At 43.9% G+C, this 12,943-nt stretch overlaps 1 protein-coding gene across 7 annotated transcripts in view; it reads right to left on the bottom strand.

Moving 5' to 3' along the window:
• The window catches only part of SFSWAP (splicing factor SWAP), an 81,019-nt gene that overhangs the window by 36,292 nt on the left and 31,784 nt on the right, over positions 1-12,943 (bottom strand). For all 7 annotated transcript variants that reach the window (XR_003515249.1, XM_027567072.1, XM_027567070.1 and 4 more), the window contains 4 exons: positions 6,586-6,826; positions 5,506-5,637; positions 4,842-4,935; positions 3,914-4,085 (listed from right to left, as the gene is read on the bottom strand). Coding sequence is in view for 6 of the 7 variants with exons in the window: in XM_027567072.1 (XP_027422873.1) it covers positions 3,914-4,085; positions 4,842-4,935; positions 5,506-5,637; positions 6,586-6,826 (639 nt within the window). In the remaining variant the exon portion in view is untranslated. The remainder of the gene's footprint in view (positions 1-3,913; positions 4,086-4,841; positions 4,936-5,505; positions 5,638-6,585; positions 6,827-12,943) is intronic.

Raw genomic sequence — 12,943 nt, 5'->3', positions numbered from 1 at the left:
GCAGTCATATCCTTAGTGTGGACCTGCCAGTTTATTTCAATCTCCCACAGCTGTTCCCAATTTTTTATTTTTGAAAGCTCATGAGCCTTGTGATGAACACCTGGCCGAGACAGCCTGGGGAACCAGCCATTTCCAGGAGCGGGAGGGCGTCTGTGTTTAAGGTGGGTCTCCACCATCAGGCTTCCTCCTCTAGAGAGGTCTTATCAACAACACTCCACGGACGGTGTGTGAGGGCCCAGCCGCCCACACGCTCTCTTTTACTTTAACTTACCAAAGTGGAGGCAAAGAACAGTATCTTGTCAGTGAAGATATATTTTAAAAATCTGTTCACGTACCACCTATTTTTCTTTTGTGAACTATCTTTTCGTGCCCTTTGTTTTTCTACTGCAGTGACTTTTCTTATTGATTCACAAGAGCTCTTCATATAGCAAGGATTTTGACCTTTTATCTTCTGTTATTATTAGCAATCACTGCTGTCCTGACATTTGTCTTTCAACTCTATATGGGCCCAGCTCCCGTCAGACCTATTAATCTTTCTTTATCATTTATGGCTTAAATTCTTAGGCAGTCCTTTCCAACTCTAAAGACTAGGAAAGAACTATCTAATTTTCTTCTCCTTTCATGGTTTTAGTTTCTGCATTTAAACACTTTGTCTGGAATCATTATTTATTGTCAAGTGGGGTGTAATAGTCTAATTTTTTTCAAATGGAGAGCCTGTTTTTTCAACTTCAATTATTGTCATACTAGGGAAGCTGTCTCATAAGCATCTCGGGAACTGTGGGTGCTGTTCCGGCACCTGTCTGGTGCTAAGACTGGCTGTACTGGGAGATTTTGTGGCACGGTGCCACACTGGGACTTCTGCAAGGAACCCCACCTGCCCACACTTGCTCTTACTGCCCTTCCGAACCTGCTTCCATCTAAGAAGCTAACACCTGGGCTTCCCAGGGCTCCTGGCCTGCACATTGCTAGGCTTTGTGAGGCTAAGGTACTGGGGCTCATGAACTTTTAAACTTTCGATCTTTGGGCTCTGGAGGAGCTTAAATCACAATTACCCTGACCTTGACTTTGTCCTGGCCTGCCTGATTTTAGAGGTATTTCATTGACCAATGTTTTCTAAATTCTTTTAGGCCTATAGATCTATTTTACTGCCTCTCTGGAGATCATTTTAGCAATTCATACTTTCTTAGACAATTTTATCATTTATTTTCAAAATTTTCAAATTTAGTTATATATATTGTTTCTGTGTACTTAAAAATAAGTTTTTTTCTTCCTTTTTTTCCCATTATGTGTGCATTTGCTTTCTTTTCTACACTGTATTAAACTTGCACAATGATGAAAAGTTTTACTGGTCTTTTAGTATTTCCTCACTGATTTCTGCTTTTTTTAGTGATTTTCTTTTCTGCTTTCCTTACATGCATTTTATAGTTTCTTCCTAGGTTCTTGAGTTGAATGCTTGGTTTGTTTTCATTTTTTCTTTACCAACACAAGCATAAGAAGTTATAGGTTTTTCTTTTAAGTTTTCACTACATTTGATAATTTTTTGATAATAGTCGTTTTCACTTTCTTTGACTATTTTAGGGCATGCCACATCTGTAAACTCTGCTCCAGCGTTTAGAATACTTTGCATTCAGAATCTGATATACCTTAATTCCCTGGCATTTAATGCCACAGATACATGTCTAATGTGCCAGCCTGCTTTTTTCCCCCTGTGGAGAACAACCTATTTTTCTTTCTAGATGGCTTTTCTTCCATCTTTATCCTTTTCCTTGGAAATCTGAGGAAAATTCTGAACTTGTTTTCTCATCCAATCTGATTTTGAGTGCTTTATTATATTTTAAAAATTGGCAATCTTTTTCTAAATCTTTTCCAGATGTTGGATTATCAGTTACACTAATTTTACAGTACCTTTTAATTCTGTGAGAATAGAAATCAGAGAGTAAAAGAATTTTTCTATAACTTAGTAACTGCTTCCAAGGGCTCAGATGCATGTCCTTCTGAACTCTTGCTTCTCTGCAGGTGCAGTGACCTGTCTCGGGCAGGGTGGGTTCTGTTAGACACCTGCAGCTCTCAGGCGTCTCAGGCTCAGAGAGTGCAAGGAGGCGAGCATGGTTTCATCTGCTGAATTACCGGGCACTCACAGGAGAGTGGAGGGTGCCTCATGGAGGGCAGTAACCTCGGCTGAGGGGCTGACCCACTGCATTGGATCACACTGACAGGGCCCAGCTGCCCTCAGATGCTCCTGGCTGTTCTGGTCTTTGGTCTGCTCCCTTCTTTGGTTGACAGTGGGTTCTCCTGGGGGTCACTGCCACTGACTCCCCAAATGTCCGGCTTGTTCCTATTAACTAAAATCCAGATGGGCCGGCTTGTCTTTCTTAAGCATGTTCCCCCAGCTTTTGGAGCAGTAACCAACCCCACCCTCCTTTTATAATTTTTAATTGAAGAATAATTGCTTTACTAGTAACGGTTTTTACTCTCTACTTACTACATTCCTTTGGTTATTCCAAGGAGAGTCTGAAGACAGCCGGGAGGGGTGAGAGATGAAACACGCATGCTCAGGGAACCTCCTATGCTGAGAGGCTTACAGATGTTTTCCTACTCTCCTAAATCACTGGTTCCCTAGTTATTCGTTTGGGTCATTCTGGTCCCTCTTGAGAACCTTGTCTTTGGTTGCTGGGAAAGGCCCTCCTGTGGCCCTGGCCCATCCTGCACCTCCTGCCTCTCCTCTCGCCCCAGCACTGGCTCCAGTGCCCCTCCTCCACCTGAGGCCATCAGCTTCACTGCAAACCTCCCACGTGGTTTCTGCTTCACACACTCCCCACACGGGGCAAAGAGACTCCTCTGATCTAAGCTGTAAGGTGTTTTGCCCCTGTCGGGAGCCTCAGGACCCACCGGGAGGGCAGAGCCCCACAAGCTGGCTGAGGCTACCTTGGTGGGGATGCCCCACTTGACACCTGAGTCGCTCGGACCGCTTCCCATCTCTGAACCAGCCACGCGTTTCAGATGGCACCGCCCATGCCTGGGTGTGAGCCTGTTTCTGGGAGTCCCTTTCCCTCTGCACGCCCTTTCTTGTTCCCACTTGGTGGAATTCACTGCTTCTTCGCATGTTCTACCCACACAGGGTTCTCTGCTAATGTGCCTGTGTCAGCTTTTTTCTTTCTATATGTCTGTCCTGGTAGATGAAAAACTCCTCCCAAGAACATAAAGGGAAACTGGAATGGAGTGAATGGAATACTGCCTGGTGAAAGTGAAGTCGCTCAGTCGTGTCCGACTCTTTGCAACCCGGTGGACTGTAGCCTACAAGGCTCCTCTGTCCATGGGATTCTCCAGGCAAGAATACTGGAGTGGGTTGCCATTTCCTTCTCCAGGGGGTCTTCCCGACCCCGGAATCGAACCCAGGTCTCCCACATTGGGAATACCTGAATGGAATACTGCCCGGTAAAGACCCTCAAGGGAACTGCCTTAACAAATAAAGAAAACTAATTCCATCGGCACAATAGTCTGAATGTAGTTTCAGAAGTCCAAGGGGGTACAAAATATTATTTGAAAAATTCTAAACGCTTCCATTAGCCCTAACACAAGTACAGACTGTTAAAAACAAATGTATACCTAAGATGAGTTTGTATCCAAATGACCCCAAATTCAAAATCAAGAAAGTATTGGGTTGGCCAAAAAGCTTGTTCAGGTTTTTCCATAAGACAGTACAGAAAAACTTGAACAAACTTGTTGGCTAACCCATATGCTATGAAGTAAGCAAGTTTCATTACAGCAACTTAAAAGGGGCAGCCATTCCCTCCTGTCCTGTGGTTGAAGGCAGCTGACCGTGAGTGGTCTAGCACTCTTCCTTGTTAATTTAAAGTGACACCTACGAGGTACAAGATCAAGAATGGAACTCTCGGTAGTGAGGGCAGCGTACCTTTCACAAGCTTCCCGTCTGGGACAGCTCTGCTGGACGACGCCTCCTTCTTCCCCGAGGAGACACCTCTTCCCCCTGCGTCGGCTGCGTCTTCAGACACACTATCTTCCCCAGCGTCACTCGGCTTTTCAGGAGCAGGCTCTGCAGGAGTCTCTTCTGGCGCTGACACAGCCTGCAGAGGTTACAACATGACTCTGAACTGCTCACCGGAAATGACGCAGGATTTGTCAGGAAACAGACACAGTGTGTGTATATTTCATGGGACAATAGCACTGCTATGTTACTGCCTAAGTAACACTAAGGAGCATACTTTCTAACTCAGATTTACTATTTTCTGATAGAACAGACCGAAAAGAGGCGTATAAGGAGGTATTTCCCCTCTAACACCATTTTGGGAACAAATGCCCACAACTTCTGTGGAAATGGATCACTGAGAACACATTTAGAACACCAAATTATGCCTGGAACCTGCAGATAAGTCGGTTTTCTTCAGTTTGAGGAGTCAGAGATAAAAACCTGAGGAAATCCACTGATATGTTTTCTACCAAAACAGGTTTTGAAAAACATCAGGGTGTCCATGTAAATAAGGAGAGGAGAGGAGAGGCAGAAGAAGGATTATAAGGACAGGAAGAAATGCTTCCAACAGGTACCTAAGAATCAAACGTGGGGCCGTTTGCAGGGAGGGAAGTTGTGAAGGGAGCTGCTAGCAGGCGGCCCTCAAGGACAATGGTGGGCAGCACCCTTGACTGGACAAATGATCATCAACGAACTGTGAATGTGGTCAAAGGTTTTAACAGGTATAAAACAGAGAGAGGGGAGAAAGTAAGTCAGTAAAAGCAAGACATCCATTACACCTAAAAGCAAGTGTAAAATGTATAAGCCCTATTAATACACATCTTGAGAATCAGACCGTTCTTCCCACACATACCTGTGCGTTCTCACCCCCTTCTTTCTGGAGGAAGAACTGCTTCTTAAACTCATAATAGGCATTATACTGGTGCCAAGGCTGCAGGAACTCAAACCTAGCAACAGAGAAGGGTTGAGCCATTCAATAAGACACACTCACTGCAACACCTCAGATCTGACCAACCACACCTGCTCCAACTTCACAGTGACTGACTCCTAGGATCTCAACAACCCCTTTTGGCAGCCACAACACCCCCCACTCAGTTTACAGACCCGGGAGACAGGGGCAGAGAGCTCATCCATGGTACAAAGATCATGCTGCAACCACAGCCTCCTGTTTTTACGTTAACAATCTGAGCATGGAACATTATTTGATTAAAAACACAAGGTGAAGTTGGGTCTAAACTTCAACAGCAGATTCTTGAAAAGCATGAATTACTGACTTTTATTTTAGGCAGGTCCAATATTTTTAAAAAATGAAGCAAAACAAACTGAATGAATAAAAAATTGTAACAATAAAGAAGACCACCACCCCACCTCAAAGTAATTGAACAAGATGTATTTATCTAAACATAGGATTAAATATATATGTATATATATAAAGAATTATGTAGCTAGGTTAAAAAAAGAAGCTAAACTAAACCTCAAATACCATCTTCCTATCCCATATAAACTCTTTCACTCACCGTTGATCATTCTTGGCCCGCACGCTGGTCTCAAACTTAAGGCCGTTCCTGGCCACGTACTCTGCCAACTTGTCAATCACAGGCTGGATGTCGGGGGGTGGGGGGATGATGGTGGCCACAGGAGCAAGTGCACTGCAAAGATGAACAGAGTCACACCCACAGCACTAGGCCCTCCCCCAGATCACTGGTCGGGGCAGCCAGCACAGCGGCTGGAGGAGGACTTGCACTGTCTCAGTTCCCACCAATAGGTAAGTTACACAGAGACAGGGATGCGCTTATCTGAGATGACTGGGACTCCAGAAAACGAATCAAAGCCAACCCACTTGAAACAGGGACTGAAATATCATTGCTGATTGTGAAAATAGGGGTTTTACTCAAAGTGACACTTAAGGTCATGAAAATAGGATCATCTCCTTCCGTTTCCCTCCAATTGCTAATTCTCAGAAGTAACCAAGAATAAACCAAGTGTGGATTTTTTTATCTTAAAAATGCTGGCTAGCATAATTCATCACCCATAGTTTCATCTTTGACTTTCTAGCACGTTCAGAAAGTGGGTCATTTCTACAAAAATACCCAAGTGTTCTGTCAAGTTTCCTGAGCATATTTTCAGCACGTTCCAGTGCCTCTTACAAAGTGCCTGGTCAACTGAGACACTCAGAGTCCCCTCCACACCACCCCTGACAAGGGCTGGGGGTTTAGTCCCTGCCGTGCTAGCTCTGTGAGTCAATGGTTTGCTGGGCTGACGGCCAGGTTCCCGTTTCCCACTTGCATCAACTTTACGAAATCCGAGTTTTTGGCAAATAACTGGACTCCATACTGACTATGCCCTATACTGTCTACCTGAGATGGTGACACAAAGAACAGATGCTGGGGCTCAGGGGAGGGGTGTGGGATGCTAACAGTGAGGGAATTTTCTCAGTTGGTTAAATCTCACTGCTCTAAGTGCCTCATGATCAACCCTGTAACGTGGGGACTTAGATAATAAATACTCAGATAACAGAGACCCTCTGTGTGACCCACATTATAAAGAAGCCCAATCCAAGAACACACATGCTCCAGGTGGTCAGCAGGAGAGCATACCTTGTGGTGATGGTGGTGGAGGTCACCCCACTGCTCGTCTCCGCCGTGGTTGGTGGGGGAGGTGGCGTGGTCCCTGGAGGGGGTGGGGCAGTGGCAGTCACTCCAGTGGAGCTGGACACGGCCACCCCGGCAGGCAGGGTGCTGTAGTAAGTGGCAACGTCAACCCCTGGAGGGGGAGGTGCCAGGCAGTAGGTGCCGTCTGGCAGCATGTAGTAGCTGTAGTACATGGCTGCCACCGTTGCTGTGAAGAGACACATTTTGAGGGCATGAGAGTGGCAAATGATGGGCCAGTTGGCTAGAATACACAATGCAGGGAGAAAGGGACACTTGCTCAAATGCAGTGTCCCTTCTGTCCAATGTCAATCATGTATTTTCTTTATTTTTCTGATATAAGAAAGGATGCCCAGGGGGCAACACAATTTGGAAGAACTGGACAATGTCCAGACACACACCCAGGAACAATGGAATCTGAACATGCATGGGGACATTCAGAGAAGCTCACTGCCTACACAGACTGCAGAATGGCAGATTAGGACAAACTTCCCCGTCCAGTACACCAGCTCTCCTCCTTGTGTGTCTTGTGAGACGACCATCTGAGGACTAAACCCCTCCACTGGCTTCCCTGTTTGACAACAACTCTCCACTCTTCACACTTGTTACTTTCCTCTCTTAAAAATTTGTCTTGGCATAAATCCTTTTCTTAGGTCTCCCAAGGCAACAGACACAAAAGCAAAAACAAACAAATGTGACCCAATAAAAGCTTTTACACAACAAAGGAAACTATAAATGAAATGAAAAGACAACTCACAGAACGGGAGAAAGTATGATGATGTGACCAACAAGGGCTTAATTTCCAAAATATACAAAAACTTCATATACCTCAATAACAAGAAAACAAACAACCCAATCAAAAAATGGGTAGAAGACCCAAATACATTTCTCCATGGAAAACACACAATGGCCAATAAGCATACAAAAAAGATGGTCAACACTGCTAATTATTAGGGCAATGCATTAAAAATACAAGGTATCACCTCTCACTAGTCAGAATGGCCATCATGAAAAAGTCTAAATAGTAAATGATGAAGAGGGTATGAGAACAGGGAATCCTCCTACACTGCTGGTGGGAATGTAAACTGATGCTGCCACTATGGAGAACAGTATGGAGATTCCTTATTCCTTAAAAAACTAGAGCCACCCTATGATCCAGCAATTTCGCTCCTGGGCCTACATCCAGAGAAAACCCTAATTCTAAAAGACACGCACCCCAATGTTCAAAGCAGCACTATTTACAATAGCCAAGATATGGAAGCAGCCTAAATGTCCATCAATAGATGAATGGATAAAAAAGATGTGATATATATGTACAATGGAATACTATTGTTGTTAATTCGTGCCTGACTCTTTTTGTGACCCCATGGACTGTAGCCTGCCAAGACTCCTCTGTCCATGAGATTTCCTAGGCAAGAATACTGGAGCGGTTGCCATTTCCTGCTCCAGGGGATCTTTCTGACTCAGGGATCAAACCTGTGTCTCCTGCATTGTGGGTGGATTCTTAAAACCCAACAGAATATTACTCATCCACAAAAAAGAATGAAATAATGCCATCTGTAGCAACATGAACGGACCTGAAATTATTACTTAGTGAACTAAGTCAGAAAGAGAGACAAATATATTTGATATCATTTACATGCAGAATGTAAATGGGCTTCCCTCATAGCTCAGTTGGTAAAGAATCTGCCTGCAATGCAGGAGACCCCAGTTTGATTCCTGGGTCAGGACGATCCGCTGGAGAAGGGATAGGCTACCCACTCCAGTATTCCTGGGCTTCCCTTGTGGCTCAGCTGGTAAAGAATCCGCCTGCAATGAGGGAGACCTGGGTTCGATCCCTGGGTTGAGATCCCCTGGAGAAGGGAAAGGCTACCCACTCTAGTATTCTGGCCTGAAAAATTCCATGGATACAGTCCATGGGGTCGCAAAGTGTTGGACATGACTGAGTGACTTTCACACACAGAATCCAAAATATGATACAAATGAACTTATTTACAATAGAGAAACAGTCTCACAGTCATAGAAAAGAATATCAAAGAGGGAAGGAGACATAAATTAGGTGTTTGGGATTATCAGATACATACTGCTATATATAAAATAGATAAAACAACAAGGTCCTACTGTATAGCACAGAGAACTATCCAGTATCTTTTAATAAACTATAATAGAACTGAATCTGAAAAAGAACATCTATTATATATAATAGATATAATAAACAAATCTGATACATCTCATATACATACATGTATATACACGTATGTGTGTGTTTAGTCGTTCAGTTGTGTATGACTCTGCAATCCCATAGACTGTAGCCCACACGCTCCTCTGTCCATGGGGATTCTCCAGGTAAGAATACTGGAGTGGGTTGCCATGCCCTTCTCCAGATCTTCCCAACCCAGGGATCAAACCTAAGTCTCCCACACTACAGGCAGATTCTTTACTATCTGAGCCACCAGGGAAGCCCATATACATCTGTGTGTGTGTATGTGTGTGTGTGTGTGTGTAGATACAAAAAACTGAATCACTTTGATGTACAGCAGGAACTAACACAACACTGTAAATTAACTACACTTCAAAAATAAACAAACATACATTCGTCTTGGAAGGAAGTCATCTCGTCTACAAAGCCATGCTGCTCTGTAACCACTGCACGTCCCCACCTCAGCGCAGAGATGCACTGCAATTTACTTAAGAAGTCCTAATGGACACTGAGATCACTTTGGGGCTTTATTATTACAAACAGTGACGTACAATAACTTCTTACATATTTAGCCCACACAGGCTAGTATCTGTAAGACAGAGCCTATTTAAAAACAAACAGCAAAAACAAAACAAAACAAACAAACAAAAAAACCCAATAAAAATTCCTGTATGTTTATTCTTTTTTTTTTGGTGAGGGAAAAAAATTCAAAACCAGCAAACCACAGAAGACCCAATGATATAATTAAGCATTTAAATTTCTAATCCTGTTGTAGATAAGCAACTGGTTCTGACTACAGAGATTTAATTTCCTGTTCATTAGAGGATGGTGAAAGATTTTTCTAAGTAAGGAATTATATTTTGATTTTCAATTAACTTACTTTAAGACAAAAACACAAATAGCAAGACCTATTCACTGCCTGTGGTGTCCAGCACTGGAGGCCATGCAGGGAAGATGCGGGAGGTGCAGCAGCTCCCTACATCTCCTAACAGCTGGATCAGAGCCCTGCCGCCCTCGGCGGGAACGACTGCATAGTTCACATGCGCTGCGGGTGTATCCGCAGATGCTAATGACCTACTCTCTGTTAATTATACACGTCTCAATTCCTAGGTTGTGACTCTCTGGCTTGATGCTGTGCACCAACCACCGTTCACGTTGACAACAATATTCCACATTTTCAGAGCAGTGTGTGTGGCCTCAACATCCTCTCTACGTGATCTTCAGCATGGAGACATTCAGACCACACCTCTGAAGGCAGGCGCAGGCAGAGATGAGACCACAAAGGGCTGGGCATTGAGGGAGGAAAGGGAGGTTAGCTCTCTAAGCCCAGCACTCAGCACACAGAGTTTGATGGGTGGACAAGCTGATAGGACGTTCACATACAAGCTTTTCCTAACCAAAGGAGGTATCTGAATATGAAGAGAAACCTCTGTGAGATAAACCATAACCTTGAAAAAATGGAATTATGTTTCCCTTCATCCCCTTCAGATAATCAAGCTACCAGGGTCTTTCTTCTCACCCCTTGGGCAGAGCCACCATCAGAGGAGGAATGAGGCAGCATCAGCAAGATCAGAGTGTGCCCTGCCCCCTACCCCCCGACAGAGCACACCCCTGTGTATACTAGGGAGAGGGGACAGCAAGTGCTGTCCAAAATGTCACACCTCAAGGAAAGGACACTCCATGTCCTGTTCCAGACAGTTAGCCTCTTGCCTGAAAACAAGTCAAAATACATTTAAAAAATGTAGCCATAACCAATGAAACAAATATGAAATAAAAAAAGTCTGTAATTAAGTTCTGATTATATATTATGCAATTATAATTTAATGCATCCTTTATGTAATAGAAGTGAATAAATTATTTTAAAAACTGAGTAACATCCCTTTGAAAGTTTGATATGAATATGCAGATTAACCATCAGTCTATACCTGAGCTACCCATCATATTAAATTAAAACAAAGACTAAAAATAGGCCTGCCAGAGAAATGGCAGATGAACTCAAGAACTCATCCATTACAAACGTCTAAAAACGTGTGCTAAAATAAAGGAGAAATTTAAAATGCATAGCTGAGCTCAGAAAGAAGAAAAGAATCCATCTCCAGGTGTGAAAATCAAACAAAGCTTCCAAACCCGAAGGCATCTCTTAAGCCTTGGGCTTACTCAGGATGTGGGGATTCCCAGGCTGCAAACGGGGCTCAGGCTGCAAACCCTAGGGCCACCCCAGGACCCACTCTGGGGAGTCCTGCAGAGGACAGACTGGAATCAGAAACCCAGGGACAACATGTCCAGGATGCCCTCTCACTTCTTACACAAGAACTCTGTGAGTCCCTTCCAATAAATTCTAATTATACCTTGCAAAGGTGAACAGGAATTTGAAAATCCCTGTACATCCAAAAATAACCCTGATGGCAATGAAACATCGGAGGCGTGGTGAACTGAGAATGCAGACTTGCTTGCTGCGAGGTGCCTGCTGGGGCAATGCCACAGCTGAGGACTCAACACTGTGGCCAATTATGAGGCCGTTTCTCCAAGATTCTCTGTGCATGGAATGTCACAGACGAAAAGATTTTAGGGAGAAAGTTGTTTCTCTTCTTTTCACCACAGACACTGAGGTCTGGGTGGATGTGACAGGGCCAATCTCAGCAAAGACCCATGCCTGTCCTGTCTTGCCCCCCAGTTTATGGTGAACAGCACTGCCCCTCATTTCTGACCCTGGCACCTCTAAACTGTGTCTTCTGCCTGCTATGAAGTCCTTCCTAGTTTTTTTTTTTACATCCAACAAATAATAAACCCTGATGAGGATGTATAGAAAAGGGACCCCTTATACACTGTTGGTAGGAATGTAAATTAGTGTAGCCACTGTAGCAAACAGCATGGAGGTTTCTCAAAAAACTAAAAATCAAATAAACATATATTGGAAAAAAAGAAAATACTAACCTGAAAAGATACATGCACCCTAATTTTCACAGCATTGTTTACAATAGCCAAGATATGGAAGGAACCTAAGTGTCCATCAGCAGATGAATAATAAGGAAAATGTAGTATATATACACAGTGGACTACAACTCAGTCATAAAAAAGAATGGAATCCTGCCACCCACAGCAACATGGGTGGAACTGGAGGACATTATGTTATAAGTGAAATAAGTTAGACAGAGAAAGACCAATACCATATGACATCACTTACATGTGGAATTTTAAAAACTACAACAGATTAGTGAATATAAAAAAGAAGTAGACTCACAGAGAGAACAGACTAGTGGTTACCAGTGGGGAGAGGGAAGGGGGGAGGGGCAAGACAAGGATAGGAGATTAATAAGAGGTACAAACTATAATGTGTAAAACAAATAAGTGCGACTTCCCTGGTGGTCCTGTGGTTAAGAATCCACCTGCCAATGCTGGGGATGCGGGTTCGATCCCTGGTCTGGGAAGATCCCACAAACCGTGGGGCAACTAAGCCCACGTGCCAGAGAGCTTGTGCTCTCTAACAAGAGAAGCCACTACAATGAGAAGCCTGAGCACCACAACTAGAGTAGTCTCTGCTCACTGCAACTTGAGAACGTCCATGTGCAGCAACAAAGACCCAGTGCAGCCAAAAATAAATAAAAATTTAAAAAATTATTTAAAAAATTTACTAAAAAAATAAGCTACAAGGACATACTGCACAGCACAGGGAACTCAGCTAATATTTTATAATAACTATTAATGGAATATAACCTTTAAAAATTGTGAATCACTATGTTGAACACCTGCAACTTACACCTCTGCCCCAGGAGGCTCTGCTCTGCCTTCCTGAACACACATTGCTGGGGTTGTTCTCTGCAATCTGGGCTATTGGCACAGAGGGCCGTGCCAGACCACCTGCACAGCTCCCAGGACAGAGCAAGCACCAGAGACATGTTTAGAGTGAAGCCTGCTGACTGCAGGGCGCATGCGCCTCCTAAAGACCCTTGGGCTGAGACATTCTGCAAGAGCGAGAAGCTGGGCACCCGACACCACCCCACAACACTCGCTCAAGACGTGCACTTGCCCTGTGGGGCTTCACAGCTCTTTAAGTCCTTGAAACCCTTTAAAATGACCACCAACTAGAGCCCAAATGTTTTTGTGTAT

Source organism: Bos indicus x Bos taurus, chromosome 17, assembly GCF_003369695.1.
Source record: "Bos indicus x Bos taurus breed Angus x Brahman F1 hybrid chromosome 17, Bos_hybrid_MaternalHap_v2.0, whole genome shotgun sequence".
NCBI lineage: Eukaryota > Metazoa > Chordata > Mammalia > Artiodactyla > Bovidae > Bos > Bos indicus x Bos taurus.
The sequence above is the reverse complement of the archived record's forward strand: the minus strand, read 5'-3'. Positions and strand labels throughout refer to the sequence as shown.